Source organism: Chroicocephalus ridibundus, chromosome 23 (genome assembly GCF_963924245.1).
Source record: "Chroicocephalus ridibundus chromosome 23, bChrRid1.1, whole genome shotgun sequence".
In the NCBI taxonomy this organism is placed as follows: Eukaryota; Metazoa; Chordata; class Aves; order Charadriiformes; family Laridae; genus Chroicocephalus; species Chroicocephalus ridibundus.
The window spans coordinates 1744679-1767920 of NC_086306.1; the positions used below are offsets into that span (position 1 = coordinate 1744679).

Below are 23242 nucleotides of genomic sequence, written 5' to 3' on the forward strand. Positions count from 1 at the left end.
CCCCCCCCTCCCTTGGCCCAGCTCCTGGCGTTTTATCCACAGCGCGCGTCAGATTTGATTGCAACGAGGCGAACGGTCGCATTAAACGAGACGGCGTCGGAGCACCCGGCTTAGTCTCAGCTGAAAAGCGCTGCTTGGGGGGTGCGGGTCTCGATTTTCAGCTCTGAAAATGAGCAGAGGAGACCCTAACGGCTCTGCAAATCCACTCCCCCCTCTCGCCGTCTCCGTTCGACTCAGCTCGCAGCGCGTTGGAAATGCGGCTTCGCAAGGGCAGGTGCTCACAGGGCCTTTTTTTATTCCATTGCACAAGGGCGGCTCTTCCTCCAAATACCTCTCCCAGTCCCATTTTCAACAAAACCCTCAAAAACCTCCTCGTTAGGAGCAGACGCCGGCAAATACAATCCCCATGTGCCACCAAACGCCACCTGAGAAACGTGTCCTCTCGGACAGGAGGGCAGGGGACAACAGCTCGTTTGGATCCGCGCTGAGACGCAGCCAAGTCCTGTTAAGATGCTGCTGTTTCTTTGCAAAACGATCCTCTAAAACCATTTTATGTCACATATTAAGTCCAGAAACAGGAACTCGGCATTTCTAACAACTCCTTGGCATGAGGGATGTGACAATAGCCCAGCACCTTGGTATTTATTCTACGTTAAAACTACTAAAATACAGTGTAGCCCATATATATATATTTTTTTTTAGTTTCTTTAGCTTCTCACACTGATGCTGTCTCAAACCGCTTTGCAAGGTGTCAATGCAGTTTGCAAGAAACCCTACAGCATGGAAATATGCAGTAATAACCAGCTGGAAGAGGGTGTTTTGCTGAAATATTGGTTGAAATAAAGGCACTTTCCGTGCCTGGGCCGCCTTACCTTCCTGATACAGCACGTGTAGGGCACCCCGCACGCCAGCGGCCCGCTGCCGTTGCAGGAGTGGTACTGGTTAACCTCCCAGTCTCGGTACTCATCGCCGCCGCAGCATGAAAACTGCAAAAAGAAAAAAAAAAAAAAAAAGAAGAAGAAAAGGAGAGGATGAAACGTGGAGCTGAAGGAACCTCGACACCTCCATCCCAGCCTCACCCCGCATCCCCAAGGCTGCTTTGCAACGCCAGCACCGGGAGCCCCGAGTACCGCCTGCTTTCCAGGATCCTAAATAGGAAGTCGAAGACACCGTGCGAAAAAAGAAAAGCGACTGTTTAGCCCCATTTCCCCCCGTTTTAGAGGCGTGCGGTACTTGTAAGTGCGTACGCACGTGTACTGGAAGCATCCTTGCCTTCACGAGCCCAGGAAAGATCAGGCTCATTCATGCATCGCTGATTGAATTCCAGGTGACTAATCCATCCTATTCCCGGGGCGCGCAGGAGAGATGGCTCTTTCAGTGCCTTGAATGAATGTATTTCTTGGCTCTTGAAGGCAGCTCGGCTAGTTGGTGCCATTCGACAAAATGCTAATAAGGCTCTGCAGTCTAACAGGGATTTCTCTTCCCGTCAAGTTAAATTAGAGATCAAATGCTGCAGCTACAAAGGAAAAAAAAAAAAGCTTCTTTTTTTCCTTCTGTTCGCACAATGAAGAAGGAAAGAAAAAAAAAAAAAAGAAAAAGTTTAATGAAAGTCATTTTCTGTTCTCCGCAGAATAAAAGGGGGCTTATTATATATCAAGTCATCCCTTCTCTTGGTAAACAAGCTTGAATCTTTAAGTTTTTTCCCCGGAATGAAAAGCCTGAAGTGGGCAGGCGAGGCGCGCGTGCTTGATAAGCCGGAAAAAAAAAAACCAAACAGGTTTTCCCCAATTTTTTTAAGCACCGCGCTCCGCAAGGGGCAGTTTTTGGGAGCTGTTTTGACCCTGTGGCGCATCCGCTCCTGCTGACGGGTTGGTGGCGATACTTGGCCAACGGGAGTAGGAAAAGTCACCAGCTCTTGGGCTCCTGCTGGCCTCCTCCGGTGCCAAAACGGGCAGATATGGCCAGGAGCAGCCAACCCACAGATTTACAGCTATTTTCTAACTTCCTACCTTTAATTCCTAGATTGCTTTTAATCCTACCTGTATCACTGAGGGAGACCAGTTTGCAAAAGTTCCCCTAGAAAGAAGGGGAGAAAAACACCTAAAGGGATATTGGCTATTGCTGCCCGTTTGATATCCCCATGCTGCAAAGGAGTTTTTTTCCTTTTGCTTTTTATAAACATGCAAAAATTGGTAAAAAAATCCTTATAACGAGCTGCCAGGAAGCCTCACCAGGGTGGTTTTCTTCTCTGCGAAGAGAATTTTAGCCCACATTACTGTTGTGCCTGGATTTATTTCTCATAACCCGAGACAGACTTTGGCGTGGGTTTTACTTTCACGCAGGCTCCCGGCGCTCAGAGAATCGTAACAAGGAGAAAAAAAAAACCCCAAAGAGAGCCCACGGAAAGAGCCTGGCAGGTCGCATCCGAGGAGTTCTCCGTGTCGAGGATCGTTGCCGCCACCCGCAAGACCCGGGCTCATTATGGCTAAAAGCGTCGCCCTCGAAGCAAAGCGCTCGAACGAGCCACGCCAGTGAAAGCTGCCTTTAATCTTCCCCGAGAAGAACGGAGGAGGTTTGCGAGCACGACACCCTCCATCCCTCCCGGCCTTACTTTTGAGTTGGGAGCCGCTCGGGTTGAGGCAAGAACCGCAGTCCCGGCAGCTCTTTGAAATTCAAATCCTGTGCTCAGCGAAGCGGTTTGAACTCTCCTCTTCTACCTGTGCTGAGCAAACCATTAAAAAAAGATAAATTGAGGAGCGGCAGAATAGCTGCCGTTACCGACTTGGGGCAAACCTGGGCTTTTGAGTCATCCTTGTCTCCAGCCTCACGTCCAAGGGCTGCGAAGGGCAGCAGTTCAGCAGAAGCGAGTGCTAAAAACGTATTAAGTATTGTTTTCTTTAGGGCAATTTATTTCCATATCTACTCGCTCACAGGCAGCCAGAGCCGGTAGGTGTCAACCGGTAAAACTACATTATTTCCACCATCACCCTGGCGACGTAAAATGTTAAACGTCTGGCATTTTGGACCACAATTACTTGCTTTTACTGTATGATACTGGTTTGATATAGATACTGGTCTCTTTTTGAGAGAGGGTTTAAGCAAAATTCAAATTCTAAGGAGCGTAGTTTGGTTTTGTCCGACCTAAATAAGCCGTCTGCCAGCTAACCTATGCATGGACAATGTTTTTAATAAGGAAAATGTCCAGAATAACCACTAAATGATGATAACGGGCTGCTCTGAGCTCGCGTTTTATCCAAAAAGCAGGTCTGGGTGCAATCCTTCCTTCCAGTTTTCACCCTCCAAAAAGCGAACTGGGCTGCTGAAGTTCCAATAAAACCAATTTGCCTTCTCTTAAAAGCAGTCAATTCTTTGCGTTCCTTCTCCCCGGTCCTCCCCTCAGGACGCAGCAATTCCGCATTTCCATCGCTGACATCGCTGCTGTTCCCGGTTTGGAAATCACGCGCTAATAGAAAAGCTCACAGCAATGAGCTCTACGTTCTGGCAAAGCTCCTACTCTCGCTACGAGACGAAATGTGCCGACGTTAACGACACTGTAAGCGGCCACAACTTCTCGCGGTCCAGAGAGAGACTTTGAGATGAAGTTCTCCTCCTGAAGACTTTTAATAAAAAGTCAAGTGAAGAAGTAGATGGGGAAAATGTTGTAAAAATGGGGTGAGATTATATGATAAATGCCTGATCCTCACTTGTTTGGAGATATAGAAACCTTCCCACAAATAAATCTGCTTTATCTGGAGATTTGTGGTCTCTCCTCCTTGCCAAGGCTCGTTGAGGATGGCTCCAACACGGACTTTACGACTGCTCGCGGCAGCATCCATTTATCATTCACACAAAGCGATCTCAATTACAGCATCCTCTTAGAGAGGTTGGAATAAAACTTGAAAAAGATTCAGATCCTTCTCAAAATCAGTCGCGTCTTGAGACCTTCAGAGGGCTCCCACTCTTAATGCGCTCGGCTCATTAACGGTGACTCCAAGAGTCAAAAGCAGGTATTTAAGCCAAGAGAGGGCACCACCAGCCTTAAACTCCAGCTACATCAAAGAAGAAGGAGCTTCACAGTCTCTTCTTCTTCAAAGCCGGAGATAAGATTCACATATTTATGACGCTTCAACCCATAATGAAAAGAGAAAGCAGGCCAAGGTGAGAACATCCAAAGTTCATCTGAAAGCAGATGCCCTCCAAAACCAACCCCGGAGACGTGACATCATTGCGATTTCTCTCCTAGATTTCAAGATTTTGGTTTTTTCTGCTTTTTTTTTTTTTCATTCACCAAAATGCTTCGAGCCAAGTGCTTCCCCCCCGGCAATAACACAAATAACGGGTAAACCAAAAACCCTCACTCAAAATACGAGCAAACCCACAACCCCCACAATTCCCAGGAATGGTTTCTCGCCGGTGCTGGAAAACCAAATGCTACATTAAAGCTAACCAAGCTTCTCCGGACCGGTCACACGCTTAACGGCACGGATAATAACTTCAAATCCTGACTTTACGTAGCTTTTCGATGGATTTGGGGGAGACAAATTGTTCCTTTGCTGAAGCGCGGCTGCCTTGGGTTTCGAGAGACAACAAGGAAACACGTCTAGCCAGGGCTCAATGGCAGGAATTAGGAAGGCATTTTAATTTAATACTTAATTTAAGATTTAGTACCTCAAACCAACTACGCGGTGCATAAAACGCAAGGCAAGAGCGGCAGCGTGTCAAAAGTTTGGTTAAAAAAAATATAAATAAATAAGAGTTGCAAGGATGGTTTTATCGACCTGCAGGTTGGCTTGAGGATAGGGGATGGATCCTGCCAACTCCTGGCAGGCTCTAAGCGTTAGATACGAGACAGAATATGCAAACACACACCTAAAAAAAATTAAAGCAGACTTTGCCAAGCCCCAGTGTTGGACTGGACATAGCTCTCGCCAATCCCAGGACCGCAAGCTGCCCATGGAGAGGCCAGAGATCTCCTCTTCTTCCAGCTTCTGCGTGAAAACACCTTATCTGCAATTTTCCTGTTGAGTCAAGGGCTTGGCCAGCTACCGATGGCACCTCAAGTAAAGAGGCTTACCGAAGGTGGCCTATCTAAGGGCCGTTGCAGCCCTGGAGCAGCTTTATCATGTGTTATTTTACTCCTCCATCTCTCTCGATGCAGGTTGGGGTAGCTATCAAAAAGCTTTCAGCCATTAGGCACCTGTTTGCCTTCAAGATTGGGAAATATAAATATCCTGGTACGGTCCACGCCGTGGCGCGGAGCAGAAGATGCTCTTCATGGGGAACACAGACGGCAGAATAACTCGCCAAAAAAAAAACCCCGCGGGGTGAGCCCGGGGAGCAGCACAACGCAAAACCGCGCAAAACGAGCAGTGGAAACCAAGAAAGACGAAGATATTCAAGGTAGATCAAGGAAGGCACCCGAGGGATGGGATCAAACTCTAAAAATACAGGGAAGACTAATGCTTCTGCTTCGATGAGGCACAGAATTAACTACTCTCTGAAAAACTTCACAACCGGACCTCCCCGATGCCATCTCTCCCCCCTCCCCTCTAAAATCGAACCTTTTCTTGTACAAAATCCAAGATGTTCTTGAAGTCAAGGTCATCGTAATAGTGTCTGATGCCCTCTTGGATGTTGGCGTGGAAAACCGCGTTCATCTGGGGAGAGGAAAAATGAAAACCATGGCTCACACATGGAAAAGTCACGGGGAGAATATAGCAAAACATGAACGTTTTTTCATAGCAAGTGTTGCCAGCTGTTACCGGAGTAAGAATTTAACCTGCGTGCTGGCACAAGCTTACTTCTTGGGGTAAAATTCATCATTTTTGAGCACTCAGGGTTAGCAGCATCCCATAGCATCTCTCCGTTTCCTGCACATCCAAGCAGACCCACGCACCTTTACCTATCCGATTTTTCCTATTAAATTCAATTATTAGGGTGACTTCTTCGAAAGCTCCCTCAAGCTCCCCAATCCCATTGACTAACGGGATTTTACCCCCCGGCAGGGGGTTTCTGCTGCGTTAGGAAGGGCTGGAGGAGGTGAAATGGGCTGTGGCAGCCAACACTGCAGGCTGTACAGCCATTTATCCGTGGGATGAGCTACGTGCGGGAGCAGAGACCTCATCAGAGCCCTCAATCACTCCTAATCCCAACAAATCATCCAGCCATTCAGTCGTGCCCTGAAAGGGAACGGTGCAGCCGGGCTGGGGCTCTCCCTGCCGCTCCTTCAGCCGTATCTCCGAGGACGCTTTGACACATCAGGCACTTCACGTTAAACACTAATTTAATCGAAAATGTATTTTACAGAAGCCTGGGAAGCTTCTTAGTGAGCTGGGAGCAGAAGCTCGAGATGTCCTACGCAAAGCCCAGCGCAGGCTTGTCGTTCGACTCCTGACAAACCGCCAGGCAACAAATATTAATGAAGGGAAAAGGAACTTTTTTTTTTCCTGAGTTAGAAGCAGGGGAAAGTGAGGGGAAGAAAACGTTGTTTTTCATAATTCACTCTGACATGAAAATTAGAGGTTGGGCAAACCGGGAACGGGGAGAAGAACGGGGAGAAAAAAAAAAAAAAAAAAGAAGAGCAATGAAGGCACGTCAGAGCGGCAAACAAAGCCTGCCACGGCGAGGGATCAGGCAAGGGGATCTGAAAAAGCCTTTAAGAAATTGCTCATGCGGAAGTTCATTAAGATGTTAATTCCTGGTTTGCCCACCGCTAAGACCAACACAACAGGCAACACCCAGGTTTTACCGTTTTCTGCTTGTTTTCCCCCAGATAGGCTCCCACGGCCCCCTGAGAAGACACGAGCCTGGAGGCAGCCTCTGTAATTAAATCTTGATTTTAAGGTGGGAGATAAATGTCGCAGGGTTAAATCATCAAGTTCTGGTTATGAGACCTCTCCGGTCCCTTCGCTTCAAGGACGCCAAACCCGTTATCTCCGATAATCTCCAAAACCTCATTTGCATATCAACAGAGCCCATTTCAACGCTCAGTAGCTTCAAGGCGACTAAATTCATTCCTCGTCCCCGCTTATTTAATACAAAATCCAATTAAATATATTTTTACCAAGTTTAATAAACAACCATTGTTCCAAATGCAGATTTGTGCCTCCGAACAATTTCGGGTCAAGTGGATTCATCGCTTGTCGGATCTCTCTTTTCTCTCTCCCTCATTGTTTCATTTTTAATTAGGTTTTGATATTGTCTGTTAAATTTAAATTAAGGGACGATTTAGGCGCTAATGGTTTCTACTCAAACCAGGAGTTTAATCACGAGGCTGCGATCCCCTCTCCTGGTGGCACCTGCGTTTTCCCGTTGCATCCCTGTGGTGCAGGATGGTGCTGAGCACCATCAGTGAGGCTCAAAGGTGGAGCAAAGCAGAGGATTTCATGCTGAATTTCACAAAAACACAGCCTCTACGTGGCAGCACATATTGATTTCCTACACGTGGGAAGGACTCAAGCAATCGGATTTTCCTCGGAGTCCACTGGTGCACTGCATTTTTCCAGGGATCAGAGGGTTTCGGAGAGCTCTGGGAAGCCGCTGGATGGAGTTGGCTGCAGCTCCAAAAGGTAATATCCTCCCCCATTGCCCCCCTTCGACTTTGGGGCTCACCAAGCACATAAATCCCAACCCCAACCCGTCTTTAGGGCTCACCAAGCACATAAATCCCAACCCCAACCTGTCTTTGGGGCTCACCAACTACACAACTCCAACCCCAACCTGTCTGTGGGGCTCACCAACGACATCACTCCAGCCCCAACCTGTCTTCGAGGCTCACCAACGACATCACTCCAGCCCCAACCCGTCTTCGAGGTTCACCAACCACATAACTCCCAACCCCAACCTGTCTTTGGAACTCACGAACAACATAACTCCAACTCCAACCCGTCTTTGGGGCTCACCAACCACATCACTCCAACCCCAGCCTATCTTTGGGGCTCACCAACAACATCACTCCAACCACAGTCTGTCTTCGAGGTTCACCAACTACATAACTCCAAGCCAACCTGTCTTTGGGGCTCACCAACCACATAAATCCTGACCCCAGCCTGTCTTCGGGACTCACCAACAGCATCACTCCAACCCCAACCTGTCTCTGAGGCTCGGCAACTACACCACTCCAACCCCAACCTCTCTTCGAGGTTCACCAACTACATAACTCCAACTCCAACCCATCTGTGGGGCTCACCAACCACATAAGTCCTGACCCAGCCTGTCTTTGGAGCTCACCAACTACACAACTCCAACCCCACTCTGTCTTCGTGGTTCACCAACTACATAACTCCAACCCAACCTGTCTTTGGGGCTCACCAACAACATAAATCCTGACCCCAACCCGTCTGTGGGGCTCACCAAGCACATCGCTCCAACCCCAACCCGTCTGTGGGGCTCACCAAGCACATCGCTCCAACCCCAACCCGTCTGTGGGGCTCACCAACAGCAACGCTCCAACCCCAACCCGTCTGTGGGGCTCACCAACAGCAACGCTCCAACCCCAACCCGTCTGTGGGGCTCACCAACAGCATCGCTCCAACCCCAACCCGTCTGTGGGGCTCACCAACAGCATCGCTCCAACCCCAACCCGTCTGTGGGGCTCACCAACAGCATCGCTCCAACCCCAACCTGTCTGTGGGGCTCACCAACAGCATCGCTCCAACCCCAACCCGTCATCGAGGCTCACCAACTACATAACTCCAACCCCAACCTGTCTGTGGTGCTCACCAACCACATCACTCCAACCCCAACCTGTCTTTGGGGCTCACCAAGCACATCACTCCAACCCCAACAGGTTTGAGAATATCAAGCCGTTTGTGCAAAGGGAAATGGATTTTTCGAGCCCGTAAGTAGGTATGTCAGATGATGTTCTCCTGCCTTGCGCATTCATTGAGCCAGCAGAGATTGAGATTAGCTATTTAATCGTTTGATCGATTGCAAGGGCAAGATTAAATTGAAAATGGCAGGGTTTCTTCAGCAGAAGGCGGGCGGCCAGAAAGGACATCCGTTGGAAACATTTGCCATCTCACCAGCTCAGCTATAACTCAAACCTGTCCTTGCAAATACAAGCCAGCCGTTAACGTCATTGAGGCGAGCAGCTTAATGAGTCCTCTGGAAAAAAATAAACCAGCAAGTTTTTGGCTGAGAGTCTGCACAGGGAGCTGCGGTGGGGGCTCTGGGTGGTGCTGGAGGTCCATGGCAGCTCTGGAGCACGATGGGTAGCCCCAGAAGAGCAGGAGCAAGGAAAAACTTCCATTTTCAGGGGTTACGCTAACAGATACTTGCAGATTTTCCTCCCTGATGACACGTGTGGCTGCAGTTTGCCGCCGTGCAGCGTCCAAAGGCCTCCTGATTGCACCCACCTTGTTTTCAAAGATGATTTCGACGAATATCAGCAGCAGCTCCGTGAGGAAGATCACCAGAAGGACCCAGAAGAACTGAAAGGAGAAAGGGAAGGATTAGCCCTGCTCCAAGCCAGGCTGTGTCCTCTGTCAGTGGTTACCTGCAACAAAGGAGACCTGGAAACCCAGAGCTGCTTTGAAATGCTTAGAAATCAGATCATTTCATTACGAGCTCCCCTGGGAGCTGCAAATCCCTTCCAAAGATCTCAGTCCTAAGAGGGAAAGCAGCTTGCTCCCTTGTAGAAACAGTCGCAGGAAGGAAGGATGGATGAATGGACTGAAAAAAGAAACCAGACGCAATTTGAATGGCCAAATTCTGCACCGGGAAACTGGTAAAATGGATGCAGTGGGAGCAAAGGTGGTGGATATCTGGATGGATATGGGTGTGCAGCATCCCTCTCTGATGGGATACCGGTGCTTGGTTGAACACCGATGTTTCCAAACTGGGCATCCAGTGGAGGATCATCCATGCCCCAGAGTAGGGGCAATAACTCATGATCTGCCAGAACTGATAGTGGCAACGGATTTAGGCTGGAAATCAATATCCTGATGGAGCAAACGACTTAAACTAGAAGGTCCGATGTTCATGGAGACACCCGTCAGTCTCCTAATGCTTTGGTCCCTGTCCGAGAGGTCCCATCAGACACTGTAGAGGATGGAGAGCCGCTCACGCTTGTCTCCCCGAGGCCACCTCCATCAACGACTTTGGATACTCGCCAGGAAAAGGAAAGCGGAAAGTTACCATGGTAACCAGCTAAAAATCCAAAAGCCAGATAAAAAAAAAAAAAAAAAAAAAGAGGGGAGAGGTAATTTATTACCTCGATATTCACTTTGACCGTTGGTTTATTAGAACAGCCTGGGTACAAAGGCAGGTCGCGCAGGGACCCGCCGACCCAGAAATTATTTCCCAAGCTTGGCAAAACCCAAGCGCCGTTGGAGCAAAACGCCACTTCATGCCCCAAAACATCGGGGTTTTTAATTAGCCACCCGCCAATTAGCCAACCAGTTCTGCACCGTGCTTATTTGCTACGAGCCAGCTAGCGCGGAGAAGCAGCATCGCTTTTCATCGCCAGCTAAATCAGCTCATAACGGGCCAGGTATAATCGGGCGAGGAATCCCATAATTAAGGAACACAATTAACAAAGCACCTGTTATCTCGTGGGCAGAGATGATATGCAAAACGCCTCACGCATCCAAACGGGTATAAGAGGGGGTTGCTTCGGGAGGAAGCCCACGGCGGCGCGGCTCACGGCTTTACCAAGCGGGGCACACCTAGGTCCCACAACGCCGGAGCCAGAAAGAGAAATTCCATTTTGGAAACGTATCTGCTCTTCAACTTTGGTTAAAACCCAAGAAAATAAATTTCAAAAAAGGCGCCTTGTCCTCTGTTTACCGGGAAAAAGGGCAAATTCTTACCCATCCCACTTGAGCAGAGAGAAAAGATGGCCGCCGCCGCGCTCACGGCGCGCTGCTCTGACCAAGAAACGCCTGAAAATCAGCAGGATGCGGCACGCGGAGCCTTTCTTCTTGCCAAACTCCTCCGAAAGCACCGACCCTGCAGCTCTTCCCCCAGAATCAAGAATTTTAACCCACGAGACCCCTCGCGCAGGTTGCTCTTCTGCTCTTTCTAGCGCTTTGGCCGTTGCACCAATTTCGTTCCCCCCCCCCCCACTCTATTTCCTTCTTGCAGTCTCGGTTTCTGCCCTCCAGCTTGTCAAGTCCTGATGCAAAAGGCGAGGTTGATGCAATACAACTCAGCCTGCTCCGTGCATATTGAAATCAAGGCTAATATTTAATATCCAGGTTCGATATGTGATTTATAAACAAAGGCGGGCGTGTCGTGCCGAAGTCCACGGGATGCCGGCTGTACCCGGCTATTAGGAAAGCGATGACTATGGCTTTCAAATGCTCCATCAAGCTGAGGTTCACAGGCAGCAAACCCCGCCGTTTCCAAGGGCGCGAGCCCAAAAAAGAGCTTAACTTACGGACGTTATAAATGGGGGGAAAAATGCCAGCATTAACGGGGAAGAAGGACACGGCAGATGCCGATTGCAATGCCTTGCGAGAGGGAAAACGCGAAGCTGGGGAGTCACAGAGGTGATGCCCAGCTCCCCCCGGACGCCCCGCAATACGGAAGCTCGCCTTCAGAAAGCCCACAGTTTCCTCGATAATTTATAGAGGATTTGCAAGAAAAGCGAGCGCAAAGCAGCGCGAGCCTTACAAATGTGCAGCCCGAGCGAAAACCGCCTCTTCTTCCCCCAAGAATGGAGCACGCAAACCCTCACTGGATGCACGGACGTAGCGGAAAGTGGCACTTTTTTTGCATTCACAAAGATAGCGGCGACCGTCGGTAACCGTAATGCACATTTAAGGGGTGAAACTGCTGGCAACGTCCCCGATTGTCCCTTTTAACCAGTGCATCGCAGCCCTCGCCGTCTGCCAGACCGGGCACAAATAAATCAGCATTTTGTTCCTTAAAACGACTCCAGCAGCAGAATAAAGAGCGAAAAATCCCCATCAAACAGCATTTAACCTCACCTTGAGCCGCTGTAAGTTTGCCGCAAGTTCAAAATCACAAAGCAAGTTAAAAAAAAAAAATATAAAAATAATAAAAAAAAAAGATCACTAAGCAGCGCAGCAAGGAGCTGGTATTCCCCCCCCCCAGTTTTTGCAAAAATTCACCCTTCGCGTGGAAGCGGTGGCATGCGAGCGAGTGGCTGTGCCTCCACGGCGTGACCCCCCCCCCCGCCGGGCGTCACCTCTCGCGTCCCCGAGAGGGGGGACCAGGAGGGTGCCTGAGGATCTCACCCCTCACGCAGCCCAGCTTTCGAGGAGAGAAACTCCCCGATAAAACCTTCATCTTGCTCGAGACAGCCGGTGCGGGGAAAAGTTGCTCAACTCCTATTCAATTAACACTCGCCGCAGCCAGCTCCCTTTAAAGAGCTCATCGATCCAGAAGTTCGCAATAAATTATGCGGCTTAATTTCCTCCAATACCTTGACACAAAGATTAATCGCCCCCGTTCCCACCATCAGCAGAGCTCCGAGCCGCTCCTTCCCTCCTCTAACAAGTCTCCAGCGCCGTTTCGCTCATCATTAATCTCTCCCGAAGCCAAATCGAGCGCAGAAGGAAAGCGCCCGGGGGACCGCGCTCTGCCCGGGGTTTAGAGAGAGGTCTCCTTCCAATTTGGGGCGTAACATCCTTCATTAGGGTCATTTTACACATAGGTTGCCCGGAGCAATCCCTTCCCAATACCTCCTCTGGGTGGTTGGTTTTCTGCCACCTCCGTACGCCAGGTAGGATGTTCTTGCTGTCAAATTTAATCTCCCAGAAGCTTAAAAAACACACAAAACGCTGAGCTGGGCCGGAGTAAATGCTTCCAGCCGGGGGTCTGGCTGAGAGAGGTGGGAAACCTGCTGCTGCTTCATCTCCAGACCTCCAATTTCCAGCTCAAACGTGTCCTCACCGGGCAGAAATGATGAACGCAGGTCAAGGATGGGTTGGAGGCACCGAGGCCGAGGGATGAATAAACCACACAGGGATTTAATTCAGGGACCAGCCCAGGGAAGGAGCTTCGAGCCACGGATAGAGGCTGAGCATCGCTCCTGAGCTCGGAGGCACTCAGGACACCCCTGGCCACGGGAGGTTGTGAGAGACGGACTGTCAATTCCCTGCCGAGGGGCAGGAGCCCTCCAAGCCTTCGACGGAACGCCTCGAACGCTCGTGAGGAAAGAAATACCGCAGGCCTGGCCTTCAGAGAACGGATAAGGCTTCACGCTTCTGGCGCCGGAAAGTGCGGGAGAACTGTCGTGTGAAGCCAGGATGGTTCTGCCACTCGCGTGGTGAGCTTGCTCGTTCTCGGTTCTCCAGGCCGTCGCGTCCCGCGAGCGACCTTTGCTTCATTCTCCGCGCCACGCATGTGAAAGCGCCCACCCCTGCAGGCGCTAATGAAGGTTACGGAGAACACGCTAAACGCGGGTGACGACGGCACGCGTCTCGCCACCCGAATGGCGCTACACGTCACCTGGGAGAAGGGAGAAACCTGAGCCGAGGCTGTCCTGGGCAAGGGGGGTGGGCCGTGCTGGTTCAGCAAACAGAAAAGGGGAAAAGAAGTGCCCCTGGGGGGGAACAAAGACGAAACAATAGAAGAAGATTGTGCCTGGGAAGATTCTTCCCGAGAAAGAAGACCATGCCTGGGAAGATTCCCTGAAGAAGACGCTGGAACCAGGACCGGTGATCTCTTTCTCTCCGGCTTTTTCTCCGCCTTTTCCTTTCTCTATCCCTCAGTTTCTCTTAGAACTGTTCAGTAACTGTTCGAGTTGGGAAGTAACGACCTTAAGTAGGACCTTAAGTCCCGCTTGCCAGCAGTTGGCCTATCCCTGTTGTTCGGCGACACGACGCACACCTCACCACTTGCCATCGTTTGTCATACTCCTAACCAATCCTCGGGGACTCGTTAAGACCTACACTAACCATTTGGGGAAGCCGATAAACGTTTCTATATGGACCTTGAGATTTATCTCACCATCGTTGGCGCCGTTGGGTATTTGCGGATCCGAAGTCACTCATCCCCCCCCGGCTTTACTGGGAGCGGGACGTGACAGAGGTTCAGCCATGCCAAGCCCCAGTGTGTCTCCAACGGGATTCTGGATGGGAGAGGGACGCTCTGTTTGCCAGGGACGGGGCAGGGAAAGGAGGAGACGCAGCCGGTGGGATGGAAGAGCTCCTGGAGCAAGGCGAAAAGCATCAGAGAAGTCTGTGATGTTTATTTCATACGAGCGACCTCCGTCTGCGAAACGTGGCTGGGATCTCACAGCGTGGCCAGGGAGAACGACCGGCCGCCACAACTGCAGGGAAATAAAGAAAAGGAAAATATCCAAAAATCCTTCCTTTCTACCCAGTTGCCCCTGCAGCACCCAGGGGCTGATAAAGGGAGATATTTGCTTCTTGATAATCCATTTCTTCGGGTCAGTCACAGGGAAGGAGATAATAAGAGCGATAACAAGGAGGGTAATTTCTAGAGAGCCCGTGATACCAGCCAAAAAGAAAAGAATTAAACCCATAAATAGATTCCCGGGTACTTTGCAGGAGGACACTGGGAAAGCTGAGGCTGAAGAAGCTGCTCTGGCAGCTCCTCTGCCCTCTTGATGAATCTAACGTTAAAACAGTAGAGGCAGATCATAAAAAGCTGCCTAATTTAAGAAACCAAGTGGGGTCTTTTGCCAAGAAAAAGTTACTGCTCACGCTTAAAAGAAAAGACTCTACAAGCCCCATATAACGAGACCTCATAGAAGTGAGCGGAGGGGGAATAGAGGGGTTTGACCCCCGCTCCGTGAAAGGTGGAGATAATTTTGTCCTCGCTCCAGGCTCTACAGGCACCATTAAACCCCCGTGGGAACAGGGACGTTCTGCACTCGCGCAAATAACCCCCCGATATTTTATTTTTATCCATTTCTATAGCTGCTTCTCCAGCGAAGGAGCTGAGTCAGCCCCAGCGAAGCCAACGCACGAAAAGGCTTTGGCCTCACTAAGACAAAAGTGGCGCCAGGTCGCCGAGGGATGGAAAATCTGGACTTCCCATCCCCAAGACAAAAAGAAACTCGTGCAGTTCAGTTTCCCTTCCTATAAAGCACAAATCCCCCCCGTTTTGCACGCGCGGGAATTTACAGCATGGCGAACCCCAGGTTTTGCCGTATTTTGGGGCAGCCGGAGAAGGAACCGGTTGTTCCTTCTTGAGAAACGGGAACGGATCGAACGTGCAGCCGCGGGAAACGCGCCCGAGGTGGAGGCGTGCGATAAAGAAACCTTTCGCTCTACCTGGGAGGCCACTAAACCATCCCCTCGGCAAGCGCCTGCCTCCTCCTCCGCCTTCCTCGGGACCACGGAGGAGTCCCCCGTTTCACGTGAGCACAGAAACACGAACCCGGTTGCTTTTGTCCCCAGATTGAAACTTTAAGTAACGCTTTTTAAAGAACCTCTTTTTTTTTTTTTTTCCTTTCCCCCTCCTAATGACGCGTTGGAGCTTCCTCCCACGCAGAGTGGCCTTTTCTAAGGGTTTGCTTTTCTTCTGAAAGACACCTGCATGCAGCTCTTCCTCTGAAAACCCGAATAATTGTTTATTCCTACGCAGAAACAGCTTTCGTAGTGGCTTTGAAGCAAAAAAATATCTCCAAAATCTGTCAGGAATGTCTCCTACACAGACAAAACGAGGACAACAAAGCCCAAACGATAAGACTTTGCAGAGCACCTTCTGTTTTAGCAATACAGCAATAACCCTCTGCCCGGGATATTATTTTACATTATTTTACATTATTTACACTATTTTACATATTTTATTCATACGAACTATGTTATTTTGTTTAGGGGGGCAGGCAGCATGCCCCTCCTGCCCACCCACCCAGCCGCCCACCCACAGGGCTCATGACCCTCCCCCGGGTTTCACGCAGGCACTTACCAAGCCTTAAGTCAAAATACACATTTCCTTTACGCTTTACAAGCTAAATAACCAAGAAGCCCGCTTTTAATCCCAAAAGAGACAGTTGCTTTACAAATAACGAACTGGAACTCCCTGAGAGGCCTGGGCAGGCAGCATGGTCTGTCCTCCACGCGCCCCAGGCACCAGCCCTACCTCCACCGCGTCCCACAGATGCTGCTCTACCCCATTGAAGACCAAATCTGCTCCCCCGACCTGCCAAAAAAAAACCCTTTTTACCCGCTTTGGGCTTTTATAGCCTGCAGATGGGTCAAGTTTTGGCTTCTGTTAACCCTTCCTTGGCTATAGCCCTGCTCCCATCTCAAGACCAGGATGGATGCTGCAGCTAGAACACGCTCATGTTCCCCAAACCCCCCCCCAAAATAAGGTTTTTATGAACAGGGATGGATGGCGCCTCTTAGATCCCCCCCACCACCACCACCTCCATCCAGTTCCATGAGTGATGGCTCCTTTCAAATCCCATTTATTTCAGAGTTTGAGGGCCAAGCAATCAAATTCCCCCTCTTCCCAAAGATCTCTCTACCTGTTGCTCTCCCCCTCCAGTCAGGAGAAAATATTTCGACGGCACAATTGGCTCGATTCACCGCACCAGGCAATTCACCGGAAACCCTTAATGCAGATTAAACCCCTTGAATGCTATTAATATCATCTCAGACTTGGCCAAAAAACCCACAAAACCTTCTCCTCAGCCTTATTCGGGTGCTCACCGGCATCCCTTCATCGACCAGCATCGACTCTGAGGGACGCTGGGGAACCGCCGGCCGTTCTCTTTAAGGAGTAAAAATGCAGCATGGGATAGAACTTCTATTTATTAAAAATTCATATCGAGAAGGTAAGCGACTCCAGAGACGTCCGTAAATACTCCACGCATGGAGGATTTCTGGAAGGATTTTTGGATCGTCAGCCCTTTCCTGGGCTTTCCAGCAGCAGTGAGGCCCCACTAATTCACTGCACGGATGGCTGTTATTATCGCAATGGTTAATATAACGATAAGATTAAAAAAGAAAGAAGGGGGGGAGCGCCAAGGAAAGAAACGCAACACGCTGGGAGTTTGCTGGCGATGCTCAGCCTACGAGGAAGAACAACGTATGCTTTTCGCCGCTCGCAAAACCTTCCCAAACTGCTCCTAGAATGGGGACACTGCAAGAAATCCAGAGGGAAAGTGCCAATAATTAGCGCGGCACAAGAATCATTAACTCCCCCGGGGCTCCAGCCCCCTCCTCTCCCTCAGAGCCAAAGCCGGGCCGAGCAAATCCGCGTTTAAAGCACGTTGTGGTGATTAAAAAGCCCCAGCCAAGAGGCGAGCAACACTTCGCAGAGGAGATCGGCCACAATTTCTTGCACAAAGCTCCTTCTGCCGCCCTGGGGTTTCCTGCTTTGTCTCAAGCAAATGAAATAATAATAATTAAAAAGGGTTGAAACCCACAGATGAAAAGGCGAATAGACGGGTAAAAAGTGCTGGCGGGTCCCTGCAAGGCTTTTTCTCCCTGTATTTTTAGGGGATTTGGGTCTTGGAGGGTTTTTGCAGGTCCGTCCCACCCAGGAGAAGGCTGGGGATGCTCATTAGGGAAATAAAGCGCTGGAAAGGCCGCCCGTGGGGAGCAGCGGTACCCGCCTGCTCCTGCATCCGGGATATTTCCAGCTGTCCCAGCAATTCCCAACACTCACTGCTGGGCAAAAGTCAGGTCCTCCTCATTTATCCATCCCTCTGCGGCAGCTAAGAAGAGAGAGAAAAAAAAAAAAATCAAGAAAGTGATATTTTTGTTTAAAGAACCTGCAATCAGAGCGTGCTCTGTAATCAGCGGGCTGAGGAAGAAAAAAGAAATCTATGCAGATCCCCCAGCAAAACTCTGCAGGAAGGTGTTTCTCCAATCGATTTTTTTTTTTCCCCAGCAGGCTCTAATTGTGTGCTAATTGTCAGGGATTTGGTTTTGTGAGAGTTAAAGCGGCACCATTGAAACCTGCCAATATCGGAATATCCAGAGAAAACTCTGGATTGCGGATGTAGGGAGCTGATCCCCCACCCCGGGGCAGCGGATCCCGGACCCCGAGGAGCATAAAGAGAACTGGGGTTTTGCAGTGATGCTTTGCACAAAGCATCCTCCAATTAACCTAAAATTACCCCGCGAGCAGACAAAAGCAGGTGGAAAAATGCCTGGTGACCTCCCTCGGGGTTATCACCCTGGAGGAGTTCAAACACAGAAACGCGGCTTTATTTCTCCTGCAAACCTGTGACCAGAAGGAGCCTTTTATTGTTAAGTTTTCCACTCTTGATGTGTGATATAGAATGGTTTGGGCTGGAAGGGACCTTAAAGACTATCTAGTTCCACCCCCCTGCCCTGGGCAGGGACACCTCCCACCAGTCCAGGTTGCTCCAAGCCCCGGCCAACCTGGCCTTGAACCCCTCCAGGGATGGGGCAGCCACAGCTTCTCTGGGCAACCTGGGCCAGGGGCTCACCCCCCTCAGAATGAAAAATTCCTTCTTAATATCTCATCTCAATCTCCCCTCTGTCAGTGTAAAACCCTTCCCCCTCGTCCCATGGCTCCCCTCCCTGCTCCAGAGTCCCTCCCCAGCTTTCTTGGAGACCCTTTAGGGACTGGCAGGGGCTCCAAGGTCTCCCCGGAGCCTTCTCTTCTCCAGGCTGAACCCCCCCAGCTCTCTCAGCCTGTCCTCACCGCAGAGGGGCTCCAGCCCTCCCAGCATCTCCGGGGCCTCCTCTGGCCCCGCTCCAACAGCTCCGTGTCCTCCTGATGTCCCCAGCACTGGAGGCAGCACTGCAGGGGGGTCTCCCCGAGCGGAGCAGAGGGACCGAATCCCCCCCTCGCCCTGCTGCCCACGCTGCTGGGGATGCAGCCACGGCTGAGGGGGGTTTCTGGGCTGCCAGCGCACGTTGCCGGCTCATGTTGAGCTTCTTACCCCCCCAACACCCCCAAGTCCTTCTCCTCAGGGTTGCCCTCCAGCTGTTCTCGGCCCAACCTGTATTCGCGCCTGAGATTACCATGAGCCAGGCGCAGGACTTTGCCCTTGGCCTGGTTGAACTTCATGAGGTTGGCATGAGCCCACCTCTCCAGCCTGACACCAGGTCCCTCTGGATGGCATCCATCACACCACAGAGCCAGAGCCGCCGAGGGCTGCCGTCCCAGCCATCGATGCTGCCCCGGTTCATAACACACCTCACTTTAGAGGAAGCTGGATGCACCCGACCTCCAAAACCTGCCTCTTTTGCAACCAAAACCTGCAACCGCTCCTTCAAAAGCTGCATCTCACCGATGGGAAAGACCAGGCGGCAGGGTCTCTTGCTGCGGCTACAACAGAAGGGGCAACTCTTTCCCCTTCTTCATCCTCTAAGAGGGCAGAAATAACCAAAAAACAGCCTAAAGGAGATGCTGGTCAAATCCCATTTCAGCTGGAAATCGCTTTAATTTTTCCTTGGCAGGGAATCTCCATATTGCCCGTAAATATCCCCCTTTTTTTTTTTTTTGCTAAACTATGGGGCTCTCCCTCGTTCCTTTCGCAGGGACAGAAAAACCCACCTCCAGCCATCGGCTGCAAACTTTGCGAACCCAAGGCAGCCCAAATTCACCCCAAATTCCTCCAACCGCCGAGGTCACCGCGCTCAGGGGACCGCTCTGAGCCTTTCGGTTCATCCCGAAGGCTTTTCCAAGCCCCCTGGTCTCGGAAATTTGCCTCTTGAATGCAAATATTCAAGGCGCTATTTCTTTTTGGTGGCCTGGAGGCGAGCCCACCCCGCGGTAAAATGGATGAGCTGGATCCCCCCTGCAAACCCTCTGCTCTCAACCAAGAGGTTTTCCAGCACCGTGAAACCACGAGAATTCACTCAAGTCAAATATCCAAGTGGTTTAAGTGCAGGCAATGCCCCTGCAAAACATTAACTAGTTCACATAATTCTTCCGAACGCGGAAGAAAAACAGAAAGGGAAGGTGCTACTTACTGGTATTTTCACGTGTTTTCACGCCTTCTGGCGTAAAATGGATTTTAAGGGGCCGCGACGGGGCGATGAATTAGCGCTGGCGACGTGGCAGAGGGATGCTTTATACGGCACCGCTGTAACAGAGGTTTTCCGCCTAATTTTTGCCCCTTTCTCTGCACGATCGGGAGGAAAAAAAAAAACCCAGCTGCTTGGACCAGCTCAGACCTCAAAGTGCTCCTTCACACGTGCGTTATTCTGATTGCTTTTATTCAGGGCCCCCAAGCTTCAAATCACTGTAGTAGCTGACTCTCTTCGAGGGGGAATTTATCTTCCCAGGAGAAGGACAATTCTCCATCCACACAATAGCTCTGTGATTGCCAACCATTTCCCCGCAGCCGCGCTCGCTCCCCTCTTCAAACCTGACATATCTGCCATCTCCCAGCGTTTAATCTCTTTATTTACGCGTGCAATCAGGGGCTGGAGCCGGGGCGGAGGTACGTTTCAAGCCCAGCTCCCAACCTTGAGAGTAAAAGTACAAAATTGCAAAGAAAAATAAATGGCGGAGCTGGTGGTGGCCGCCGGAGTTTGCCTTTCACATCTTGCTGTTGCTGACGTTTGGAAATGGCAGTATAAATATACATTTATAGATGTACCTACAAGTGTTTTTATATATAGATATGGTTATGTTGGGTTTATATTTATACATAACACCCGCAAAAGGCCAAAAGAGCTGCTGCAGCAGCTGATCTCTCGCTGCCACAAACCCAAGGTCAAATCCTGCCTTGGGTGATGAATTCTGGCAAACCCAAGGCAGGAAAGGAGGAACCCAAAAAAAGCTCACCGAATGGAAAAGAAAAACGGGAAAGTCGGATTTCTCGTCCTGCCTGGACCCTCGTCTCTCCTCCGTTCAACATAAAATAAATGCAACTCCATCAAAATTCCCTCTGAAAATTCAGGGTTTTACTGACTTTTTTGGAAGGTAAAATATCCATGGGATGAACACACGGGTCTCAAGCCCCCAGGCAGGAGACGCCGAGTGAGATACGATACATTTCTAGCAAAAACAGCGCTAAAAAAGCCATGGGGAGGAGCCAATTGGGGCATATTCAACTGCCAACCCCGTTGCGGGAGCAGCCTGTCCCATTGCATTTCCAGTTCCTCGACCAAACCATCCCAGCTCCCCCCAGCCGTCTCATCGAGCAAGAGAAAGATTGATTTCCGCAGTCTATTCGCTCAATCGCCCTGAACTCCCTCAAAGCAAAGGCAAGCCGTCTTCACCAGACCACTCCGCAGCTCTTCCAGCCTCGCAAACGTTAACGGTGACAGAAGAAACTTGATTTCCGAATAAAAACTCTTAACCCGTCTATTAAACACAAATCTTCGTAATGCCAATTACACGCACCAGCAGCTAAAATCCCCGGGTTTTGGCTCTAATTTTTTTTTAATAAACTTGAGCGGAGAATTGCAAGCGGGCGGCTTTATTGAATAAGCTTTGCTCAGGTTATTAAAGAAGTCATTAAAGACGCGATAATCGGGCTGCCGCGCGGGGAAGAGTTGCGTGCTTGCGCGTGGCAATTACGGGTGATGAGTGGAGAGGAGGAGATTGATAAGGAAAAGATTAAAACCAAGACGTAATTTGTGATACCTTGCCGGGCGGATATTGGAATAATATATCAAAGGGCGGATTTAGGAGCTGGGTGGCTTTTCAAATTGTTTCGCCCAAGAGAAATGTTGGTCGATTTTTGTCCGGGGGGCGAAGGAAAATAAAAATCCATCTGTCAGCAGTAAGTGACTGAGATGAATGAGGATTTAACGAGCACGCGCACCCGCACTTCTCCTAGGGAAAAAAAAACAAAACCAAAAAAGGTTATTAATGTCAAGTGCTATCTGACAAATTTTTGTAGGGCATTGAAATTTTTCCTCCCAGGTGGAGAGGAATGTATCGCCCGCTCTCCAGATTAACAAGATGCATTTTGAGATGAAGCCACAAGTCAGTTTTTATTAGTGATTTGAAGTTCGGGGGGGTTTTGTGCTCATCGTTAGCTTGGGGTCCCTCAAGCCGCGTGTGCGGGCGTTGGAGCAGCTGCAGGACATCTGCGCACGCAGCTCCTAAGAGCCCAAAGGGATTCATGCATCCATTTTCCATCAGCATCGACGGATGCATTTTTATGCTGCCTCATGACACAATCTCCAGGGTCTGTCCCGAGTCCATTTTTGGGGCTCACGGGGCAGAGCTCCCTCCTCCGTGGTCCCCGCACCACCACATTCCCCCTCAAAGTGAACAGATTGCAAACCCCACTAACCAATAACGTCTTTTCAAGAGTTTTCCTGGTAAAATTTAGCGGAAAACGGGTGTGAAACAACTTCTACAAATGAAAGCCAACCCCCAGTCTCCCACACCTCGAGAGGCTGCCGCACGAGAGAGGATGGCCCGCAGTGAAATCCCCTGTGAATTCCTGGTAGGAGCACCCACTTTTGGGTCCTGGATGGAAACGCTGATGTATTTCCCAGACAATTCCAACCTAAAAACAACCGAGAAGTCCCGGCGCGGCCACGTGGTTTTGCCAATATGATCATGAGCAGGTAGAGCGCAAGAGAGCACCAAGTAATTCGGCGCCATAAAACCATGCCAGCAGCAAGGGTCTTCCCAGTGCAGCCCAGTTTCACCGGGGAACTGCTTTCAGATACAAGGATAAAGCACTTTTGCTGGGATAAGCTGCATCTCCACCAGGAAAACACTCATCCAAGGTTGCTCCCCTGCAGACCTGCAACCCCTTTGAGCGGGCAAGTCCTCCATGGCTCATCCAAGGTGGCAGAGCAAGCCAGAGGTGGACATGCAAACCCACGCTTGTGGCCGGGGCTCTTAGAAATGATCTTTAAGTCTGTTTTTTTTGTCCGCTCTGAGCTTGCAATGCTATTTCCTACGAGAAGAGGCGGCATTACGCTTTTCACCTCCACGCAGACCAGAAATACGTCCCGTATTTGCGCGCCTGGGCAATGCCTGCGCGAGGAACACCCTTATTCATCTCCTCATCGAGAGCATTTCCAAAATGCTTCACTCCCTTTGTGCTCTCCTCCTGGTGCTGATGCCCATCAAGCTGAATATATCCCTGGGGAAAACAGCGTTTCAGCTCCGAGACTGGGAATTAGGCTGGATCCGTTAGCAGAAACGGACGGTAGTTTAGTGGATTCATGGTTTCGTGGTGGACTTGGCAGTGCTAGGTCAACGGTTGGACTCGATGATCTTAAAGGTCCTTTCCAGCCTAAAGGATTCTACGATTCTATGAAATACCACCTAATTTATCTGCTCCTGGAAAACAGATAATTAATGCAGCATCGGGGCAATTGTGGTGCTCTGCAGCCAGCTAAAGGCAGGCGAAGAGCCTTGAGTAACCCTAAAAACCCACCACCCAGGACCTATT

General features: G+C 50.2%; 1 protein-coding gene across 8 annotated transcripts in view; it reads right to left on the reverse strand.

Moving 5' to 3' along the window:
* LOC134526596 (tetraspanin-15-like) overlaps window positions 1–23242 on the reverse strand; it is a 107989-nt gene that overhangs the window by 17085 nt on the left and 67662 nt on the right. For all 8 annotated transcript variants that reach the window (XM_063358626.1, XM_063358630.1, XM_063358627.1 and 5 more), the window contains 3 exons: window positions 9357–9431; window positions 5562–5657; window positions 873–986 (listed from right to left, as the gene is read on the reverse strand). In XM_063358626.1, the coding sequence (XP_063214696.1) occupies window positions 873–986; window positions 5562–5657; window positions 9357–9431 (285 nt within the window). The remainder of the gene's footprint in view (window positions 1–872; window positions 987–5561; window positions 5658–9356; window positions 9432–23242) is intronic.